The sequence below is a fragment of the Manacus vitellinus genome, unplaced genomic scaffold (genome assembly GCF_001715985.3).
Source record: "Manacus vitellinus isolate BGI_N305 unplaced genomic scaffold, ASM171598v3 scaffold_5_pilon, whole genome shotgun sequence".
NCBI lineage: Eukaryota > Metazoa > Chordata > Aves > Passeriformes > Pipridae > Manacus > Manacus vitellinus.
This window is the reverse complement of record NW_021940682.1, coordinates 32,478,634-32,502,890: the sequence shown is the minus strand read 5'-3', so window position 1 is coordinate 32,502,890 and position 24,257 is coordinate 32,478,634. Positions and strand designations below refer to the sequence as shown.

The following is a 24,257-nucleotide window of genomic DNA, read 5'->3' as shown; positions in this document are numbered from 1 at the left end:
GAGAAAAACTGGCAATTTTTTTATAAAGGTTGAAGCGTAGAGTTTCCCTTTCAGTAGAAACTTAATGTGTAAGTTATAATTGGTCAGAAAGTGCACGCCACAGAATAATCCCAGAAGTTCTTGAGATAAAATAAAATACCTTGATTTGTTTCCAACGACTCCACCGGTAGGAAGCTACTGCAATGTACCATTTCTGGAAGAAGTGGACGCTGTTTTCTAACATGATCAATGCTAGATAGCACTCATTCATTCACTCTTTAAATTAACACTTTAAATAATTTGTTGGGGACTGACCCTTTGGGCACTGCAGCCTATCCAGCCTGTGTAGCACCGATCTGCTCCAGGTCACCATTTAAAGGGTCTGCAGTCAGTCATGATTTCAGGTATCAACATATCTAGCTTTAATAAATTACTCTTTCCGAAGATTTCTGAGGTAACATCTTGGCTTTCGTAAGTCCACAGATATTCCAGCTGAACAGGCAAAACAGAGAACTAAACAGAGAAGTGCCAATGTAATAAGCCCTGACAAATTATCCAGCATAACTTCCATAAAAACAAATCAAACCATCTTTTTTATTTTCAGCAATATGCATACATAATTGCATACAAAATCAAAATGTAATCAAATGTGTACAAAATTCAAATTGTTCTTGTATAAAATTTCCAAATGAAGTAATACTAAAACTTGAAGCCACACAAGAACCAAACTGCTTGTTAACCACCCATTTCTTCTACTTCATATTAACTTGTCTGCATCACTTGGAAAAATAAAATGAGCTGTCAGCATAAATCACAAACACTTTTCACTGTGACAGTCATAACAGTATCAATCTCTCTGCAACAGGCAACTAGGATGAGAGGTAATTAAAATGTCAAAGTCAAGAAAAAACCATTCTTTTGAAATTACTTTAAGAAATCAACTCCTCCTAAATATCTGAGTCTGAAGAGGGGCTGGGGAACATCACTGGTTAAGGTGGCTGAGTTTGCTTTTTCTAGAGAAGCTGAAATTAACAGTAAACATCTTGTGGTCTCAGTCCACAAGACAAGCATTTAAATCAGTATATCTGACAAACTGCAGTACTGTACACACTGAACTCTAATAGTCTTCCTGGCCAAAAATCTGTGGACAACAAACAAATTCTAATGCTTCATGTCCTTTTCTCAAACTCCTGTACATTCCATGTTTGCATCATTAGGAAATAGGAATCTTTTTGTAACAGGTTAAAGACAGTTAAGTAGCAAAAGTAACTTTTTGTCACAGTACTGTGTTGTGCTGATAATTCATACAGTGACATAAGCAAATATACCATTGTTGCCTTTAAGATAACTAGTTAAAATAATGCAGCTGAGGTATTTGATAAATGATGGTGTTGCCCCTGAATACTGTTCCAGGTCATACTTGCCTGACTGCAGCAGAATACCTTGAAAAGTAACACACAGTTTCCATAAAAAAATAATTATCTCAGTTTCAAGAGGTGCCTCAGTAAAAAAAAAAAAAGCCTCATATGGCTGTAGAGACATAGTGAATTAAGACTGAACTCTCAGATATAAAGGATGTTCATTTTCAACATCAGTTTAAATACTTAATTTTCAATTGGGATGGCAAGCCCTAAAACTTGGGCCATATCAGTGGTTAAGTGAAAGAATGCAGCATTAACGTGATCTACAATCACATTTTTTTTAAATGTACACTACAAACTATAAAAGATAAATCATTTTACAGAACAGTTTCTACACGACAGGTGGGAAGAGACTATGTCTTGCCCCAGAAATCCTTCCTCTTCTGAGCTCGTTCCAGTATCTGAGATGCAAGAGAGCTAGATGCTGCCGAGCGAGCAGAGATCTGAGACAACCTGTCATCTGTGGGGAAAGCAATAAGGGAAAAATAGGAAGATTAAATATACATATCAAAGCACAGCTGACATTCTTGGCAGACTTTGAGAGTGTAAATATTTTTATGACCTCTTTCACAATGAATGTTAAAATAGTACCACAATACACTTCAATGCAATTAGTTGGCATCTGATGTGCTGGAGAAGAACCTCACTAGAAAGCTTCTAGGATGTTAGATAAGTTTAAGAGAGTTACAAGCCCAACTCTTGACAAACTTCAGAATGAGATCCCTAGTGTCACCCAATCCTCCAAGTAATTTTTACATTTACTCTCCTGTGTCAGAAGAGCTCAGGAATTGTTCCTCTGCCACTGAAATCTGTATAGACTAGACTCAGACAATAATATATTCTTAGACAACCTTAGAATAACATGACTAAAATATCAGAACCCCTGTTGCCAAGAGTCCTTCTGTGCCAAATGCAACTTGTGTCACAAGCTGTTGAAAGAAACGTGTATTCTGAAAAAAATTTATCACAAAGACAACAAGAAGTAGGCTTTAGAAATATACTTTGGAAGAGTCTTCCATTTGAATACAAGGTCCACTTCACACACAGTAGAACTCTTAAAATTAATCAATTGCTTGTCTGATAAAGCACACTATAATTCTTTAACAGCATTATTAAAATGTTGCAACAGCTCTGTCAAGATGCTATCTATGAAAAATATCCTTAATTATACTCATTTTCCTCAAATGGATTAAAAAGAACTGTATCACTACCTTCCAGCCCCCTCACCAACAAAATAACCCAAGAAAAAATTCCTCAACTAAATCCGAACAGCACCTCTACTTTGTCAGTGTTTGAATTAACTTTTTAGCAGCATTTCTAAATTCTTAAAATACAGTGATCCAAACAGCCCATAATAGGCTCAGACACTATGCATAACAACTATATTCTCATGTATGAGAAAACTGCTAACTGCACTTCTGCAAACAGACATGTCACTGGAATAACTCCCAGGTTTGTATGTACATGAACAGATATGAACGTACAAAATATCTGTGAGCTGGCACATTTAATCTGTTTCTGAAAGCTCATACATCATTGCTCAGCTCATAGAGGAAAAAAAATAACACAGCAGTTACAACATTTAATCTGTGTGTGGCAAAGCTTGTGGGAAGCTGCAGAGTACTACAGGATTTTGCATGTTTTATGTATTTACACAGATTCTTGTCTGAGCCATCTGCACAACCCACATATTTTTCAGGCAACTGCAATGAGTAAGATAGAGAATCAGCCTGAAACTTGGTAAAAACCAAGGAGCAAAGGAAGCACAAGGGGTACAGAAAAAAGCTTTTGGTCGTTCTGGGGTATAGCTATAAATAAACTGTAATCAGATATAAGCTTGGTCTGTCCATAATCTCATCTGAACCAAACAAACACGACTGCCAATAGCACAGCACCAAGCTCAACCTCAGACATCACACTAAGAAAAAGTATATGGCAGCTCAAGCTAACGAGGCTACAGTGCCCTTGGTTGACTCATGCTACTGAAAGAGTTTATTTGTGTCTGCCCACAAAAGGGCCAAGCAGATGCACTGGTGGGCTGTGCATTGGCTGCTCTCCCAGACTAACTTTACACAAAATAGAAAAAAGGCCAAAACAGCAATCAGAATAGCAGGATGCCTTAAGTATCCCTAATACACTGAGCAGAGAACAGGTGTGAAAATTAAAGTCAGGGGGATCATTTTATGCTGCACATCTGGTGCTAAAGTCTCACAAGTAAAACCTTTATCTGAAGGTTTGTGGTATGTTTTAAGTTGCATCCAAAGTTACTGGAGCTGCAATCTGGACTGTGATCATTTTGCAGTTTGCTTCTGTTGCTATCAACACAGAGGCTTAAAATGTGTGGGGAGGAAACAATTTTAGGTATGGAACTAAGCAACCTACAGTAAGCCACATATTGAGCCACAATGGTCTATTTAATGCTCAGTCACATTTAATGGTTTATTCATGCTACACTATATCATCATGTTCAAACTTCAGATTACTAGGATGAACATTTTTAAATTATTTTGATGAAAAAATGCAGTAGTTATTCAAGCAAACACATAAACCAGTATTACTTACTGCTTCAAAAAATCTCTCACACTCATGCAAAAGTTAAAATTAATCTAGATTATATACACATGATATACAATAATACTTTGGGACAAGAAATACCTTCATCATTATAGTTTCTTTCCCGAAGGGGCAACTGGAAAGTTCTCATTTTTTGATTGCCAAGATTCCCTAAGACAAAAAGTCAAAGGCACAATTTTGAATAATTTCAAAACAGATACAGGATAGTAATTCATTTTAGAATATTTAAAAATGTTGCAATGTTATTTCTGAAACAAGAGTCTTATTAATAGCAAAAATACCCAAAAATCCACCACACTCTAAGCTAAAATAAATTTACTCCATTGTATTCTTCTCAAGACACCTCTTTAGTACATGCTACAAGTTACTTAAGGAACTGCACTCAATGTGCAGAGCTAGAATCCAGCACTGATTCGAACCTCTTTCTGAGGAAATTCTCTGGATTTCATGTTCCCACTTAACTGGACAACTACTTGTTCCGTTCTAGAATGGAAATACTACTTTTGAGCTAATCTCTATAATCAAGAGAGTAAGAATTGTGGGACCTTAAGCAGCTATACAAAGTCTTTCTGGAATGAAGACTAAGGGGGGGAGAATTCTTAATCTAGTTTACATCCTCAGTACTCTTAAACATCATTAACAATCTTTGAAATGCTCCAGCACAAATTCCTCCTCAGCCAAGAAAAGGCTTTTCTCAATATCCAATAAATCTTCTATAGGTGACTTTTTTATTTCCATATCCTGCAGAAATATTTAAGGAGCTTATCTCTCAGAAATCGAAAACTCTTGCAAAGTAATACTGCACCATAAAGGTCTCAGTTACACATTGATGTTGGCAATTGCAGCTGGAGAAGTGTTACAGCATCCAGTTGTAGCTTAGATACTAAAAATTAGAGGTGCTTATGCTAAACCAAATTATTCTCATGGTAAGTACTTATTGAAACTCATAAGGTAAAATTAGACAGACTACTAGAATGTAATGATATTAGTGGAATCTGAAACTAAGGTGGAGTGTTGTGCACATTTCCTCAGCAAGACTAACCATACAGTAGAAAAGCTTTCGTTTACAAACAACACATTCTTTGTAGAAAGTGTAATGCAGCAAGTTCAGCATTCTCTTGGTCTGAATACTGCAGTGTGGTCATTTCCATCCTGCAGCACTCTAACACAGATGGTTAACACACAAAACCCACCATTATGCTGGAATTCTGGATCCTTGAGAGTCCCTTGAATGCGATGAGAGGGACTCCACCAAGGCACACAGGAGCTTTTTGCTGACTTGAGCACGGAAGTTGCAGAAGAATGTTCTTGATGGGCTGAAGCAAGAGGAACTTGCTCATCAGCAACCCTGTTAGGAGGCCACGGATCCTGCCTAAGTGGCAGAGGATCCACAGTTCTCAGCCCAGCAGGTGGAGAGTTAAACAGTGAAACAGCTTTCATTTTCACGTCAGGCTACAGAAAGAAGAAAAAAAAGGATCAAAAAAACCACAAAATCCCAGCATCTCATACACAGCCTTACAGTACAGATCTTCACATATGCAGCAAATGTTGGCTTTACAGTTACACTTCCTATAAGAGTAATAAAACAATAAGTATTCCAAACTTGTGAGACAGCCTAAAGAGAATCTGTTGCTAATAATAAGTGTTTAACATGGTCTGAAAGTAATCTAATCAGGTCAAACCAAGAGCTTTTTTTCCTCACAACAAAAAACTGTGTTTTTAGATTTTGAAACAACATAACCAACTTCTCATGTGATTGTATCTGTTTCTATTACAGAACTTACTACAGAGGATGTATGCAGTTGAAAGGTAGCTGTCTCTGTAGAACCCAGACCAAGCACAACTTGACAAAAAGTATCCCAATTTTGAAAATGACAACTAAATGTTTCTATTTTTCTTTTAGTAACTATGCAAGCTGCTAAGTAAAAGCAGCATGAAAGTAAAGGAAAGGAAGAGTGAAACTACTCCGGCACATTAACCTATCTTGTATATAAGCACCCAACCTCTCTCTCTTGACAAGAATTTCTTTCAAGTCAAGCAATCTGGAGCCGTGCCCTATGTCAGTGGCTACAATAATATTAATGGGGAAATCAACAGCTCCAGTAGTCTCAACCCCTTTGCTTGATACCCCCAAAAAATTATTTATTCAGACATGGGCCTTTTTCAGTCACAGATACTGAGAATTTTAGGATAGCAAATGACAACTCAAGAGAAAGATGTATTAAACAAATTATTCACTATTACTTAAACAGCACATTCCTAAAATTCATAATGGTTAAGTGTCTTTTCTGGCTCACCCGGAAGGACCTTCTTTTCGAAGGGTCTGTTCCTAAGTCTCGTTTTCTCTGTGGTGAAGATGAAGACTTGAATTTAGGAGGAGACACTAAAACTGTACCTCCTATTGGAGAAGATGAAAAATACTTTATTACATTAAATAACCTAATAAACTGATTCATATATGTTTTTTATTCTTCAGTTCTTGAAATACTGCTTTGCATTTAAAAGTCTTTTTACCAACAGTTGGGGTAGTGCGATCATGATGAGTCCTCTGAGTTCCACCAAGAGCTCTCAGCTTTGGAGTAGGAAGCCTGCCACCAATCCTTGAGGATATAGAAGAATTTGACACAGTTGCAGAAGTATTCAATTCTAAATTTTCACTGAAAAAAAAAAAAAGAGAAATTATTAAAGGACTAGCTAAGGACTCAGGAGTCTTGCAATCAAGCTTTTTGTTTCTAATCAACTCCTACAAGGAAGCCTAAGGCAAGACAGTTAAGGCCATAAAACCCCAACAGCCTACAGCTAAAACATCTGCTTGAAAAGGGGAGTCCTGGATTCCAGCCCTTGAGCCTCAGTTTGTGTATTTTAATTTTTTTGTGTATTTTAATTTTTTTGTGTAAATGGATAAAATACATAAATGGTCTCAAGCTGCAAATGCAGGCTCCCTCTGTCCCAGTAAACCCTGAATGTATTGCTACACAATACAGAGTCTCAGCAGGAGGGCTGGAAAAGTTATTCACCCAGAAAAACCCTGAATCTGGTTGCCACCTTTGAGATGGAAGTGTGGGTTTGACACTCTTCAGTCAATGCGGTCGAACTGAAATCAAATATCCCCCATGTATGTAATCACTATAGCCCCCAGGTTATTAAATAAATCAGCACTACCACTTCAGTCTTCTTCCTCCAGGTGCAATTCAAAAGGAGGTGGGCAGCACACCCACACTGGGCAAGGAACCTGATCCTCTCAGTGCATGCTAGGTGCATCTAGGCAAAGAAATCCTCATTTCTAGCTCTCAAGAAGGCTTAGATAACATGCAAGTGTTAAGCTGCTCTGCATGGCCAAGTCTAGCACACATCACAGCACACATAGAACCATATTTCAGGATGAGAGAAAACCTTCAATGTCAATCAGAGGCATAAGTGAGGCAGAGAAACTTAGAGGGGTTTTCCAGATGATAGTTTTGAAAGTCTGCACTTAATTTCTACTTGGGTCTAGCATCTCAATTTTTCTTTGTCTGGGTTTTGCATACCAGGTTTTACTCCCAAAGGAGATTATCACAGCTCCTTACCTTTGATTAGTGCTGCAACACCAAAAATAAAACCAAATGAGGAATATAAAATGCTTAGATTGCATGGTAACGAGAGTCAAAGTTATTGAGATTTAAATATCTATTAAACTAAAATATGGTATAAAAAAAAAAAAGGTATGCAAAACCTGCACAGCAAAAAGCCAGAGACTTCTGTAACTAAATACAATTTGGATCTTTGAACTGTCAAATACAGTACTACACACATGCTGAATTGATCTCTCATCATTTATAAATACCCCTCCAACACCCCTCCACCTTTTTCCAACCTGTGCTCAGTAACATAATGATCAGTGATTAATGGATGCTAATTATTTTTTTCTCCCAAGTCCTTCATCTTTGTTCATGATTTTTTTTTTTAAATAGATGCTTAAATACAAGATTGGATGATACGCTCAGGCACATGGTGTGACTCTTGGGGATGGTCCTGTGCAGGGCCAGGTGTTGGACTTGATGATCCTTGTGGGTCCCTTCCAACTCTGCTTATTCTGTGAACATTAGCATGTATCCTATCCTTTCACTCCTATCAATCCTACGTTGTCAACTTGAAGCAAATTGTGAGTTTTAACTTTCACTAAACTTGAACTTGGCTGCTGTGTAATGAATACTCAGTTCCAAGAGGCTCGTACTGCAAATTTTATAGTCTTGGAGAAAAACATTAGAATTGCTCATGCATCTACAAACACCTGTCCTGTAAGTTAGAAATCCAGTATTCCTAATGATGGATCCATTTCCACCAACCAGCTCAACGTCTTAAACTTTCTCACTACTTATGATACTGTTAAAAACAAAAGTAGTGTCACACCAACTTACACCAACTTCTGCTCTTAATTAAATCCAGTTTTAAAACATAAATTAGTTAACCTACAAATTTCTGAGCTGTTAAAGGAAAAATATATATATATATACACACACACACATACATATATACATCACTAAAATGTTCCATTTTACCCTTCAATTTTCATATCTTCTTTGGCATCCTTATTGTTTTCCTCTAACTGCTGAGCCACAACTGCACCCTGTTCATCTTGTTTTTCTTCCTCTTCTGTCGATTGACATTTTTCTCTTTCTTCAGTATCCTCTTGTTCATCCCAAACTAAACGTCTTTTGACTGGAACAGTTAAAGCATCTGACATGTCTTTCTTTCCAGTGCTGTTCTGGTGTGGTTGTTCTCTGGAATCAGGCTGCTGTAGCCCTTGAGGGCTTGGTACAGCCTCTTTTTCAGAAACTCTAGGTAACAAAGAACACAGCATCTCATAACACTGATTTGCACAATATATGTGTTCTATGTAGAACACATTCATCCAGTTCAGTCCTTCGCAAAAAGTACAGCTCAGATATTAAAAAGTAGTACAGTTGACATAATGAATGGTTAAATTGCCACTGAAGTTTCAACTGATGTTTAAGAACAACTCGTTTTCAAACTAGAGTCTATGAAGACTCTTTCTGGATTACCAGTTCCAAAAATGCAATGTAAATTAGTGTTCTATTTTCAATTTAAACAACAAGTTAGATTATCATAAGTGCTTAAAAAATAATTATTTCCGCACAAAGGGACTCTGTGATGGCATAATTTTAAAAGCCAAGAAGTTTAGAAGACTCCCCTTCAGGCCCAACTTTTCAAAGTATTAAACTCTCAACTGCTGACAGAAATCAGTGCAAATTAGCCCAGTGCAGAGAAATGAGATCAGTAAGAGGATCTGTATTTCACAGGAAAAGAAAACAAACCAGTAGACCAAAACATTTACACCACATTTAACAAATTACATTGTAATAAATATTATTTTACATGTCATCCCACAACCCTTATTAGAGCTACAGTCATGCAAATGGGTAGATCTCTGACACACAAGTAGTGTGTGTACAGCAGTCTACAGTGGACTACAGAGGTATCCAAGGCTTTGTTCTTAAATATCAAATCTCAGAGAAGACACAAATTACTTTTTTTTCCCCTCCCTGTTTCAGCTATAGCTGTCTGTACATTTTACTAACATACTAATTCTGAATTTTCCTAGCAAGAGATTTAATATCTGTCAATTCTGATAGCCTTCAAAGAAAGGAGAAAATGGATGTACACCATTCCAGTTCCTAGGTTTTCAGCTCCAAACTAAACAGTGTCTAAGACTCAACCACAAAATTAACCAATCCTGATGAGAACATCAATAACATCTAAGTAGACAAAACAGATTTCATATCATTCCAGTGGAAAGAAGAATATTACCTCAGTATGACTCAGTGCAAAAGTCTTCCAGATTTGATGAGACTAAATATGCATTTGTGAAGAATTATATAACTTTCTCTTCTTCCAGAAGACTGGACTGTGCCTCATTTTCCATTTGAGCACATAGCAACTGATAAATGCCCTCACCTCTTCCAGAGACTTTGCATATCACAGAATTGCAGAACAGCCCAGGTGGGAAGGGTCCCCAAAAGACCAACTAGTCCAACCCTCCATAGGGAAAGAGAGCCTGGATGATTACTGGACACGCTGTCCAATTGCATCTTGAATGCAGTCAAACATCCAAGATCGCACATATCTGATGAGCCTATATTCAGCATTTTGCTCTGTTTCAAAGCTGCAGAATAACAGGCAGGAATGATGACCTTACCCAGCAAGATCTAGTGCTCTGATGTTGTTGCTGATCCCTTCTTCTGAACTGGAAGTTGAGGACACATCCCAAAGACTGTTATTATCAGACAGGATCTGATTGAAATGGTATCGGGAGAAGTGTGTTCCCTCTACTCGTTGCCTGTAAGTCTTTGCTCTTTCTCGAAGTTCTCTCACCTATACATCAAAGTTTCATAAGTTGCATGTCTGTTTAAAGTTCACTATTAGCCTACTACAAAGTATTTGCATTAGCTATTGGCAGCTAGAAGAGAAAGGCAAGTTACTCATAATACAGGGCCAGCCACAGCACAAACACTGCATGCTGCAAAAAAGGTAACAAAAGGAAAGCAAAAATAACAAAAGTACATATTCAGTAAGCATGTTTGAGCCATGAAGTCAAAGCAAAATTGTTAATTATTCATTCCATAAGCACAAAAATTTATGCAGTAACTATGAATAAGTTTAATGCTGGATTCTAGTCTTTCCATCAGCGCTCAGACACAGTGCTCTAAACACTGAAAGAGGAATTTCTATGCAACCAACCTCCATATACCACATGGAATTTAGAGTGTTTTGAGATGCCTAAGGAGAAGAATACAGAATTATTTTTAAATTTCTTATTTTTCTCTCCACATTGTATTGTTACTATCACCCTTGTAACTTTACTTCAGTCTAAGAAATTAAATACGAAAACCCTGCCAACATAGCTCTATGCTGCCTCCCTGAGATTCAATAAAAAGCTCTAAAACAAATACATCAGCACTGGCATTTCACCAGTTTTCTGCCAAGCTTGAGGAAATCAATTTAGATTCCTAAGCATCAGCAAAATACTAAAAAATACATTCACCACTAATTTATAATTATTTCAAGTTAACAGATCTATGTGCATGTACAATACTGAGTTTGTATGCTGCAAACACTGCAACTGTCTCTAGCTACATTCATCTTAGTGAGAAGTTGATAACTGTTGGAGCTACTGTATGTAAGACATAATATCAAAATTATTCATTCTAGGCTATCAGTAACTGTAAGAATGAGATACAAAACTGTTCAATTTTAGTTTAAATAAAAAAGTGATAACCCCTCTCTTCAGACATCATACACTATAATTTTTATGGTTAAGACTATTTAAACACACATGCTATCTTGTGTCCTTCACCCAAACACAATTAAAGTGCAAGAAGAAAAAGGAAAAACAAAATGTTTATATTTAACTTATTTTTAATAACTTTGTGATATCATGTGAATTCTGGCTTACTAAAAATGGTACACAGGAAATAAGCATTTTGTAAAATAGCAGGAAAGTAATACTGACACTTTCACTGGCCCATTTTCCTAGCTTTTCTTTTTTATTCTTCTTTCATGATAGATTTCACATCATTCCTCCTTAGTGGGCTAAATTCTGCTAATCCCACTGAAAGTAACTGGATGCAGCAGATGGATATCCAGCTAACATCCACAATTTGACCCACTAAACTTGCAAAGAATAGCTCATTAAAAATATATGCCTGTCATTTTCAGAGAGGAATTTAAAGTTTGATGTGCAAGTGATTTATTGGATTACTCATCTTAAGTAGAAGAATGAAAAATTAATTATGATAGCCACAACGGAAGGAATATAAATCCAGAGCAACAGGGTACTGCAGGGGGAGGAAGAATACTATGTCTCTAGTGAATTGTGAAGAAGTACAAAGGACAACCATCTCCTTCAGTGACTCAGGAGGCAGCATTAACTCAGCAGGACACAGGCCCCAGAGAGCCCTACTGTAATCATTAATTGCCCACATTAATTTTTCAAAAGCATAATTCAAAGTGACTTTTTTTTTCATATGACTGCTGAAAAGAAATGCTTAATAATAAATTGCAGAGAAGCAGTCTAGCAGTAATCACTACGGCTAAGGTCACACCAGGATTCTACTACAGTATTTGCCTGTTTGGACTCAGAACTTCAGAAACTCTGCTTTGGACCCAAAGTTACTCATGTGTGGTCCCAACTAAGGCAGAAACAAGACTGGATCAGTCGGAGCCTATCATCTAAGCACTTATGCTAAGCTAGAGATATTCTGTAGCCACCCTTGGTAAGGGTGAGTGTCAACAACTCACCAGAGGTAGAGGTTAGATACAGTTTTGAAGAACATTTCTCTTCATTAGTATGGGAAAAGGTGTGGAATCATACAGAAACCAAAAGAACTGTTGGACAACCTGTACTGTAAATGGCCAAAGTACCTTTGTTGCTTTACAACAAAATCAATGGACTTGGCACTGTTTTTCAAGTTATGCAGACTTTCATTAATCTGCTGTTAATATATTTCTCATATGGTTGGATTCTTTCTTACGTCTCGACCATGAATGAATATTTTATTCATTTTATTTATTTAGTCCTCTTATCTTACAGAATCATAGAATATCCTGAGTTGGAAGGGACCCACAGGGATCATCGAAGTCCAACTCCTGGCCCTGCACAGGACACCCCCAAGAGCCACACCACATGCCCGAGAGCATTGTCCAAATGCTTCTTGATCTCTGTCAGGCTTGGTACTCTGACCACTTCTCTGGGGAGCCTGTTCCAGTGCCCAATCACCCTCTGGGTAAAGAACCTTTTACTAACATCTAACCTAAACCTCTCCTGACACAGCTTCATGCCATTCCCTCAGGTCCTGTCACTGGCCACCAGAAAGATCAGTGCCCCCCACTCTGCTTCCCCCCGTGAGGAAGTGGTAGATTGTAATGTCTTCCCTCAGCCTCTTCCTCAGCAGTGACTTCAGCTGCTCCTCATACGGCTTTTCCTCCTTGGGACACTCTCTAATAGCTTAATATCTTTCTTATGTTGTGGTACCCAAAACTGCACTCAGCACTCCAGGTGAGGCTGCCCCAGTGCAGAGCAGAGCAGGACAATCTCCTCCCTTGACCAGCTGGCAATGCTGTGCCTGATGCCCCCAGGACACGGTTGGCCCTCCTGGCTGCCAGGGCACTGCTGACTCAGATTAAACTTGCCACCGACCAGGACCCCCAGGACCCTTTTTGCGGCACTGCTTTCCAGCATCTCATTTCCCAGTCTGTACGAATATCTGGGGTTGCCCCATCCCAGGTGCAGAACCTGACATTTGTCTTTGTTCAGCTTTATATAGCTAATGATTGCCCAGTCCTGTCATTCGTCGAGGTCTCTCTGCAGGGCCTCTCTGCCTTTGAGGGAGTCAACAGCTCCTCCCAATTTAGTATCATCACCAAACTTACTCAGTATCCCTTCCAGTCCTGCATCCAAGTCATTTATGAAGATGTTGAAGAGCACAGGCCCTGTGGAACCACTAGGGACAGCTCACCAGTCTGATGTTACCCATTCACTATTACTCTCTGTGCTTGACCCATGAGCCAATTGCTCGCTCACCACATGATGTGTTTATCCAGCTGTGTGCTGGACATTTTGTCCAGAAGAATCCTGTGAGAGACAGTATTGAAAGCTTTACTGAAATCCAAAAAGATTAGTTCAACTGGCTTCCCTTGATCAACCAGGTGGGTTACCTTGTCATAAAAGGAAATTAAGTTTGACAAGCAGGACTTTCCCTTCATGAAGCCATGCTGGCTGTGACTAATGACTTCAGGTGTTTCTCAGTACCTCCCAGGATAATCTTCTATATAATTTTACCAGTAATTGAAGGGAGACTGACAGGCCTATGGTTTCCAGGGTCATCTGACTTGACCTTCTTGAAAACTGGGACATTAGCCAGCTTCAGGTTTTCTAAGAGTACTCACCTGGTTGTGAACTTTACTCCTAATACGAGACCAAGTTCCATCTTTGTAGAAATATTGGGTGGGGGACAAAAATTTTGACCTATATTCAGTGTTCATCTTCCTAAGAAATCAAGAATGAGGAGAGGAAAAAAAAGACAGAAAGGGTAAAGCTGATATCCAGAATACTCTTTAAGAGCACTTCTAAAGTTACATCAATAAACACACATGTGCTTGCACTTAAATGCCAGTGAGATGTGAAAAACACATGCACAAACAACTCAAACCAACACAACTAGGAAAGCTGTGAAAAAACCCTCATTCAGTTGGTGGCCCTTTAAGTACATATTCATATTGTTTTTTCCTCACAACACTTCTACCTGAAGCTTTTGCCCTGACAGCCAATTCAGGAGAAAGTGATACACACATAAGCCTCAATCACTTCAATGCAAAGTGCAGCATCTTGACTCAAATCGCTAATAAAGGTATATTTAAGTAAAAATGCTGGTTTGGCATTAATGTGTCAGAATTTCCTTCTATGAACTCCACTTTAAAGGCACTCTGCATATGGGTGGGGTGAACTGCTGGGGCTAGAAACATCTGACTTCCAGAACACTGGTCAGTATAATTCATTTAACTATGTCCTACTGGCTTTGATCTTCAAAAGGCCTCATTACTTGAAAAGATGGGTTCATTTTCCCTTCTGCCACACACATACATACACAGAAAAATTAACATCATCTAACCTATAGCAAGCAACAAGTAGTACTTCAAGTCCTTAAGCACTGAACTGTGGATGTATCAGCTTAAATCTAAAGACATTTTTGGTTTTAATCTTGCTTCAGAACATTACTAACTTTATTTTAATATATTCAGCATTGGGTGAAAAAGCCCTCTTTTTAAATCCTTCTTCAGAAATAGGTCATAAAAGCCTGAAGTCACAGAATAAAAAGCACCTTTTCAAAAGAAAAATACCAAGGTCACAAACCCTTTATACTCAAAATTTCTTTCAATATGTCTCTTTCTTTAAAACCGATTGAATTTTTTCAGTTTTGGTTGCAAAAACTCAAAAAACTCAAAAAACACATCACTGCTATGCCTTGATTGCAGTCACTCTGCAATAGCAGGCCATGCAACACAGCTGGCATTCTGTCTGCATGTTGAAAACTTGCACATTTTGACAGCTATTTGCCCAGTGATTTTTTAAGAAAAATCTGTCTTATGCTACCACACTGAACGTATAAGAGGAAGAAATTTACCCTTAAATGAAAAGAGCCACACCATCTGATCAAGAATTTTACACAGTACTCACTGTAAAATTGACTACAATCCATCACATCAGAGTGCTAAGAAAACCAAAGAGTTAAAGATTTTAGCTACACTATATCCGCTTACTTTTTCATAAAGCAATTTTATTTCACAGAATTTTGTAATCAACTCCCAATATCCAACAGCATTAAGACTCAGGTAAGTCTCCTCTCCCATTTTTAATTTAATGTCTTAACACTGTCAGAAAGAATGAAAGCAATTGCTGGAACATATATTAAGCACAAAGACAAGAGAGATGGTTCATTTTTGCATTTTAAAGCCCACGTCTATTCTTGCCCTTTATTTCTTTTGACATATCTCAGATGTGTATAAAATGGAAATATGAGTTCAATTCCTGCAATGTAGGCATGTGGCAGAAAAAAAAGATACTTTGATAGCGCTCAGTAACATACAATTTCATTTCATTTCCATGCTTGTCAGATTACCCTAAATGGGACAGATCTCTCTACTCCTCTTTACCTCATGTGTCTGCTTTTGCTACTCAGGGACAGAAGGCAGTAGGGACCAGAAAAAGCAGAGATCAAGTACAATTACCACAGTTTTAAGGTGTGGAGCAAGCACAGGAGAGCAGTTTGAGAGGTGACTATGACTTCTGAAGGACTTGCTAAAAGTTTAGTAGCAGCGCTGCACCAATTTAATTTCATTCACGTTAAATTTATTAGTAATACTATTATTGCATCACAAGGTTCAACTGAACAGGAGTGGCTACAAAGTTTCCACTTCTGTTGACCAGGGAAGAGGCTGGAAATTAACACCAGGTTTAGATGTAGCCACAGGACACTCAATCCCAGAGCTGCAGGGGGGCATTTGCCCCTGCAACTGTAGCATGGTGTGGTTAAAGGTCCACTGTCCATCATTCTAAATATTAGGCTGCTGTACACCTACTCACTAGTCTAGGTTTTCCTATTTTATACATACCCATGACTTGTATGTAAAGAGAGGGGCTTTGGACTGATATGTTGCTTATTTTTTTGTTTAGGATGTTTCTGTTCTGATTTCCCTTGTTTTGCTGCATCTTCTGCTGGTTTTTGAAACGGTTCTTCCCTTTTACTCTAAGGCAAAGATAATTTTAAAAATACCACATTAGCTAACAATCTGAAAACCCTCGTATTTCTTTTTGACATCAAGCTCTTGCAAATAGTTAATTTTATTTTAGTGTTAGCTCTTTTGCATATTTAATACAAACAAAAATATCACGTTCTTTTGTTAATACAAAAATAAACTAACGAAATGCCAAAGCTAAGTCTCTGAGTACAACATTCAGTTAGTTAGATGATCCGTTTTGTACATTTTACAAAATTAACGTGAAATACAGAAATAAAATAATACAGTACCTGCACATTCTAACCTGAGTCCAAAAGGCAAATTTTTTTTATTTCCTGCCATTATGTTTTACAAATTATTAGATTGATTTGTTTGGTTTTTACACAAAAGATTCTTTTTTCCTGAATTATTTTATTCTCTTGGAAATCTCATGCATGAGATTTCTGCTAGATTCTGCTAGCAGAATTCAGATTCTTCTGATTCTGCTAGAGATCCTCACAGATACTGTTCAAATTCAAGGGAAAAAAAATCCACCAAAATCCCCCAAAACTCTTTCAAGATACTAATCAGAGAAGAGATACTGGTATAAACAACCAGGTTTTTAGACACTTTGAACAAAATTCCCTTCTCATGACTTCTCTTACTTCACTGTATTAGCTGTTCTCAAAAAACAACCTGAAATTCCAATATTAAAACCAGACAAATGTTTCCTGAAAGCCTCAGGCTTTTCAAGCTTTCTTTGTATCTGCTAAAAGAGGCAAAAAGGGACATAAAATTCCTCATTCCCAAATGGGATTTAAAGCACTGGGCAGGTCTGAGTTTTATATGACAAAACCTCCAAGCCAACAATCACCTCAGAAGTACCAATGGCTTTAAACTAAGCCACAGGCCCTGCATATGAAGTACACATTTTCCTCCGTAGTCATCCTAGGGAACATGTTGTCTGACAGTGGCCCTTTCTGTTTTCTCAGGAACAGAGATGAGTAGTGAGGAGACTCATTTGTGGTCCTTGTACCTGAAGGATGGCTAGCTAACCTGCAGGAGTTTAGACAACACTATACTTGGCAGCTTGCTACAAAAATAAACATTCGTACATCCCCTTTGCAAAACAGGTTCAGTCATGCACTCTAAATTGCTCTCACCTATTTTTAGAAGGTCCCAGTCTGAAACAATTCCATTTCATTTCATGTATCTTGTAAAAATGACATAGGCATGTTTCCTAAATGTCCACTTAAGTTTGTACAAGTCAACAGCAAGACAAGGAAATGCAAGACAGCCAAATTTTCATAAAAGACATTTTAATATTTAAAATTTACTTTAAAATGTCATTTAAAATTGTTGTTTTAATGTCTTTTAAAAATAGAAATTTAAAAATGTCTTTTACTCTCACAAAAGGTGATAATATTTTGAACTGAGTAACAGAATCTACATAGGCTACATAATGTCCTGTTATAGCCCCATACAATTACTTACCCTTTCAACTTATTAACTCTAACCCTTCCTCCACGTTTCTTCAAATTACAACTATTGGCTGAAAATCAGTTCCAATTGTAACAATTTTCATACATCGACATTATTTTTTATTTACACTATCTCTAATTTATGACATTCAAAAAGTACCAGACCTCCCATTTAGCCCTCCTGCACACCAAGAGACAACACTGGTAGCAATGAGAGTATAAATCAGAGATTTAAACTTCAGAAACTGTCCTAATAACTAAAAACAAAGTTTCAATTGGGAACAAAAGAATTAAATATTTAAAAAAATAAATGAAACCACCTGAAAACTCAGAAATACACACTTAAAATTTCATTGTAAACTGAAAAAAATTAACTACAAAAGAAACTACAAAACCCACTACAGAAACCCCAAAGAGCAGAGCTGTACAGTGTTATTTTCAGTCCTTTATAGCAAAACCACTATTGAGTCCAGTGTCATTAGCAAAGGCTCTACAATGTAACTAAAAAATTTCAAAATAAACCCACCCCATTATAAAATAGATCAAAACTATATAAGTACTACTAAAGCCTTTCATTCAGGGAAAGATTTACTTGTTCACAAACCGGAAATTCTTTCTCTTCTGAAACACCTCTCTCTTGTGGATCCTTAACAGGAGGAGACCCTTTGAAATTTCTCTCATATGCAGTTTCAGAAGTAATTGCAGGAGATTTAACCACAGGTGTGGATTTCCTTGTGTTGTAAATAACCTTGGGGAGAGAAAGAAAATAAAACAAAGAAAAAAGTGAGATTTGTTTACCTTGAGACTAAATTTTCAAAATCTGTTAACTGATTCACGCCAGTACACTCACGTATGAGCAGAGAGATAGTTGTGGGTACAATACAGCATGTGCAGACTAATGAACTCTTAGGACAAATCCAGGAAAAATTTTAACTGAGGAAAATAAATTTAAAAGTGATCAAGTCAGACAGTTAAATCTGCGATCAAATGCTGTTCTTATTAAAGTTTACTATCAGAGGTTTTGTTTATTTGGGAAGACAGTTCACCCTCAGAGTTTTATGCAGAATCATGCTTTTTGAAAGGCACGCCATAAAACTTCCCTATGCCTCCTCAGTACATGTCCAGTCTGTAAGTAACAGACAACTGCTCTGAGTTCTAGAGCTGGATGCTTAGAGCTGGGTAAATTAAAAATCCATTATTTTCCAATCAATATAGTACTATAAACCAAGGTAGAGAATTTGCTATGTGGTCATGTATCATCCCTTCATGGAGTGCTGAATTTACACACTATGCCATATGTGACAAGTATACATTTTCCTCAGCTTTGCTATGAAAATTTGGGTCTGACTTGATAACTTTGAGATTTTCACTGAATCTCTTCAAGGGAAAGGTATTGTCATTATTCAGTTTTCAGGTATATTCTCTGTCATATCAACATCAAAAATATCAATTTGTTAATATGTGTCATTTTTATAATGAAATTTTCTCTAAGTTCCATTTATCCACAGATGTAAAGTGCCTACAGACTTATTCTCACTGCTTCTTATTCTGTATAAGCTATGAAAAAAACGTTTGCTGTTTTAGATTTCAAAGTGTATCCTCTGAAAAAGGCAGATAACAAGCATCAATAATGACATTATCAAACTGATTTCACACAGAACCAATCAGAATTCTCTTTGAAATTTTCCATAAGGTGACTTTCTGGGACCTGCCTCTTTCTCAAAGGATTCTTTTACTTCTGTACTACCGTCACGCATTTCAAAGAGTTTTCCTTGGATAAGGGACTGCTGGGAAGCATATCTTGTAGTAAATCCACCTGCTTGGCACTTCAACGGAAAAAGACAGGACAGTGACTGATCTTAGGTATCAACATTTACTTCCCCTGAAAGCTGCTACTGAACAAATCTGCTGCCTGTGGATAAAAAGAGAGAGCGTACCACCTCTAGTAATCTTACTAACAGAAGACAAAATAAAAGCAAAAGTGCCTATTTTATACAGTAAAAACAGACTCTCAAGTCCCAATCCCAGTAACAATTAAATGAAAACACAAAGTAGTCTCACGATCAGTTACTCTTTGTGGTCTGACTAGAAATAGCATTTTCAACCCTAAAAAACCCCAAAGCTCATGAGATGTAGTAAAATGCCAGAAGAGTGTCTTTAAATTGGAAGACTCCACTTTTAAATATAAGATGTTCTCATAAAAGAAAAAAACACTGCAGAGACGCACTTTAGGGCTTAGAAGTACATGTGCACAGAGATGGAGACTGACAATAAGAAACTGTGACAACACAGGTAAATTAATGCAAACAGAATAAAATACAATCAGGCGTAAGGAGAACAAATAAGTAGACCTGATCACAGTAAAGAATCACGTGGAAATAAATCCCATGATAATGCACTTTCATACAGTGAAAGAAAAAAAAAGAAATCACGTAACAACATTAAAGTTTGTTGTTCCCCCACCAAAAAAGGAAAAACCCAAATCTTGGAAGGTAAGCAACTCTGCTGATACATAAAAGGAAGTATTAATTTACTTTTTGGATTCCTTAAAGTTACCTGTTCAGCTGCAAGTATTGGTGACTTTTCATGAGGACTCTTCCAGACAAATTGGCTTTGATATTCAGAATTTCTAGGGAAAGTATTTAAACGTGAAATATTCAAGTCTGCTTTCCTCTGAAGGGCTCTGTGAAGCTGGTAACATAAAGCAAGAAAAAAAATAACAATGATTGTTTCCTTTCCTACAATGTTTTACAAGTCAGACATCTTTCAACACACACTTTCAAACCAGTCGTTGGTGTTTCAGTTTTATGAACAAAATTAATGCAAAGTACATTTTCTCATTACAGTCACCAAGCCCAAAATGTTTACATATTATTGGTTAGTTTAATTTAAAATAACAGTGATGACAAAGAAGAGCAAATTCCTCTTGAATTAAGTAGCATCAAAATCTGATCTCAAAATTACTGCCCTCCCAACAGAAAAGCTACAACACAGAGTACCAAAATACACAAGTAAAGAAAGAGTTAGACAAGAGAGTCTGAGCATGTGCATGAAAACACTGTTAGCAATTTTTATACTGGTCAATTAAAAAAAAAATATTCCCTTACCCCATTACCCATTTTTTCTAATTCCTTTTTCGGAGATGAGAATGCTTCATTTTGATTTGGTGGAGCTTCATAGGGTGATTTCTTCATGTTGTTCTCTGCAAGGGCAAGAGCTGTTTCACCGCTAGAATCTACCAAATGTGACCGAACTTTTGGGGGGAGTCTGGGTCCTTCTACTGTTTCAATTTCTTCCTGATTCACATCATTGTTGTTGTGGTCTGTGTGCAACTCTGCAGCTTCAGGTTCAAGTGGGTCATTCAAATCACAATCTGCTGTCCATTCAAAGGACTTCGAAATCTGTGGATCATAGTAAGGTACCCTTCTCTTGGAAATGAATTTTGGTTCTCTAGTGATTCCTGAAAAAAAACACATTAGGTTTAACAAAAACATTCTACTGAAGACATAATATCATGCTATTACAATAATAAACTGAAAGTTTATCATATAACTGATTATTAGAAAGCACTGTTTTAGTATCTTTGAGCAATGACAGACTATGAACTATGGGCATGGTTTTGAAGTTCTGTGTTCTTTCCTATCTGAAAATGACTTTCCACTAAAAAGACAGGAACATGGTGCTCCAGGACAATATTGGATAAAACCCTATAAAGTAAAACTGTCCACAGGACAATCTTGTGCGAGTTTATTCTGGGAGTTGAACAAAAAGAAAACTAACACAACCAGCAAAAAGAATGTGGCTAACACAGATACAGAACAAACAACCTGCAGCCATAAATTATGCTAGAAGCACTTCTCATTACTTGTGCACAACATACCTTGCTGAACAGGTTCTCAATGACTGTGACAGATCCCCACCCACCTTGCAGTTTAGCACCATCTCAGATACCTGGTGCCTTTTTACAGTATGAACACAAAAACATTTACAAAAATAGAAAAACACTTTGTAAGAAAACCAGGTATCAAGTTATTTTTAAGAATTGCTGGCCTTTACACAGGCAGGTGAAAATAAAGTTACCCCACCATTTTAAGAAGAGTATTGAATGACTGAACATATTCAAAGCAGGAATCCAATTCAAAGTGCTCAACTGTGATGGAAAAGTAAGTGAAAGTCACTTACGCCTTAAAGAAATACTTTCTAGGAGAGAGAGAGAGACACTCCTATCTCACGAAGAAGCAACATAGAGAGAACAACCTATGGTGAAAGATATACAGAATGTCTGGATGTCTGACTATACATACAGGGAATAGGAAATAATACCGGTGGCAAAACACTGGAAAAGTAGCAGAAAGGACCTCTGAGCACCTGCAGCTGTAAACTTTCTGCAGTGATGTTCCAAGCGACTCCTAAAACTGCCAACTATGTGTTTCACCAAGAAGAACCACAAGTAAACTATCAATAACAATCTGCAAGTCCTATGAGGAGCCAACAGTGCCATTTAAAGATACAGTGGTTAAATGGTGGGAAAAGAAAATTAACATAAATATATAGAAAAACTAACCAAGCATGCACAAAACCACCACTACAACATCAGAAAGAGGAGAAACTGCTGTATTGCTAACTCATGGGTTTATTGCAAGTCTTGTAAAATTTGCAGTTTAGTTTGACTGGAAAATAGGCATAGATTGCAATTTTTAAAAGATGTTAATGTGCTTGTATGCTTAAGCATTTCAGAATTCGTGAAAATTACAGTTCTCAATACAGGTACCCACACACAGACTCGTGTGCTAGGGAAAGCAAGGTTAAAGAAAGATACATTTTGCAGTAATGGAAGAAAGCAGTAATATAAATAATCTTTAACAAGATTAAATTATTTATTAAAAGGTCTACCATCTTGACTAAAAAAAACCCTACTCCCAGTATTTGGTTCTTAATTACTAAGCAATAATTTATAGCACTTATCATATTGTAGGAATCCATACATTGTACTTTTAATTACATAGACTGCATAGTGCAGTTGCACTGAACTGCACAATTTATTTTTTTTAATCTGCCTTGTGCCACTAGAATAATTACTATCTTTTACTACTACTTTTCAAAGCATCACAGCTGTCATCACTGTCCAGCTTACTCCTACTCCTCAACTCCCTACAGGCCTCTCAATCCAGATGCTATTTCCTCCATCTATCCCCACATTTCCCTGCCACGACAATGTCTGCAATCCTTAAATCCCAGACTTAATGACTGTCCTTTTCTTTCAGTTAGCTGTACCTGTTAGTCTTCGGAGCAATTTTATGTTGTATCAAACCTTGCCCCAAGTTAGTCTCATCTGAAATATGGAATTCTACTTACTGTTTCCATACACCACAGGTAATCCAGTATCATTCTCTGCATACCCTGTATGAGTTTACACTGCATCTGTTTGGGCCTTGGCTTATGCCACTAAAAGTCAGAAATTACTTTTTTTCAGGGTATATATAAATAGCACTAATTAAAAAAAAGAAAGTTTCAGCGTAGCCAGAAAAAATATGGAGTTCAAAAACATATACTAAATGATGACCCAAAAATATACTTTTAACTGTTCAAAATGCATAAACTGCAAATACCACCAGTTACTGTGGCCATGCACTCATCATGGCAAACCTTTCTGGGTTTTGGCTGCAGTCAAGGTGGACAGCTTCCAGAGGCGCTTACCAAACTGGTCCGACCGAAGTCCTGCCCACAAGGATTTCTCTGGGCTACAAAATTCTGGGCTTCTCCATTTGAAGTTTCTCTTATATTCACTCAGTCCCTGCAGCAAACAGAGAGGAGTCTGTCAAGCCACCGGTGCATATCCTGCTCCACTGCTCCTGTTAGTCACAGATCCCCGAGTGGAAGAAACACCAACACGCTGCTGCGGGATGAGCTAAGCTGGCAGGCTGCTCGGCGGCTTCCAAACCCACCCCCATCGGAGAACAAAAACTACTGCATTTCACGCACCAAAATATAAAACATAAAAACAAAACCACAAAACCAAAACAAACGAACAAAGGAACAAAACCTCAACCCTTATTTATATCTTTAAGCGAACAGTTCCAGGAACGAGCACAGCCTGGACCCGCTGTCACCTGCACGACCGAACTGTTTACATCTTTATTGGCCAGTGCCCGCGGCGCAGGGGTCTCCCCTTTCCCACAGAATCGGCCGCACTCCCATTCCTGCCGCCCCCTGGGCCCGGTGTCCCCTCCCGCCTCACCCCGAACCGCACGGGCATGGCAAAGCCGCGCCCGCAGCCCCGCCGTTCGCGCCCCACCCCCACCGGGCCCGGCTCCCCTCGCGTCTCTTCGCCTCCCCTCGCCGGGCGCCTGCGCAGCAGCGACCGCGCGCTTCCCTCCCGGCCTGCCGCAAGGCCATGTTGGCCGGCGGCAGCCGCCGCCACTTCCCCCTCCCCGCAGTCTCGGGCCGTGGTCCTATTAAAAGCCTGATCCCCCGCCTGTGGCAGGATAATGGCGCTGTACGGCCAGCGCCGTGTGTGTGGGGATGCGCG

The 24,257-nt window shown here is 38.0% G+C and overlaps 1 protein-coding gene across 3 annotated transcripts; it reads right to left on the bottom strand.

Annotated features, from left to right (window-relative positions):
- Positions 1-377: 377 nt before the first annotated feature.
- MDM1 (Mdm1 nuclear protein) lies at positions 378-24,023 on the bottom strand. Of its 3 annotated transcripts, XM_018080660.2 has the most exons (16): positions 23,967-24,023; positions 23,426-23,522; positions 20,836-21,188; positions 20,285-20,419; positions 18,333-18,476; positions 16,143-16,276; positions 13,920-14,019; positions 10,713-10,751; positions 10,171-10,346; positions 8,513-8,791; positions 7,541-7,552; positions 6,489-6,631; positions 6,272-6,372; positions 5,168-5,426; positions 4,056-4,124; positions 378-1,860 (listed from the first exon to the last, which is right to left on the bottom strand). In XM_018080660.2, the coding sequence occupies exons 1-16, from the start codon at positions 23,982-23,984 to the stop codon at positions 1,754-1,756; spliced, it is 2,166 nt and encodes a 721-aa protein (XP_017936149.1). In that variant the 5' UTR covers positions 23,985-24,023; the 3' UTR covers positions 378-1,753. The 3 variants fall into 3 exon arrangements, with proteins under 3 accessions (XP_017936149.1, XP_017936148.1, XP_017936150.1); XM_018080659.2 differs by lacking the exon at positions 7,541-7,552 and having other exon boundaries at positions 18,321-18,476; XM_018080661.2 differs by lacking the exon at positions 7,541-7,552.
- Between the last annotated feature and the right edge of the window lie 234 nt (positions 24,024-24,257).

What these genes read in the sequence shown, in the direction of transcription:
- MDM1 (XM_018080659.2), bottom strand. An exon ending in TCTTTACATACAAGTCATGG is followed by an intron (nt 14,020 to 16,142) that starts GTATGTATAAAA and finishes TTGATTTCTTAG; the next exon opens with GAAGATGAACACTGAATATA. An exon ending in AGAGCACTAGATCTTGCTGG is followed by an intron (nt 8,792 to 10,170) that starts GTAAGGTCATCA and finishes TTTGTTACCTAG; the next exon opens with AGTTTCTGAAAAAGAGGCTG.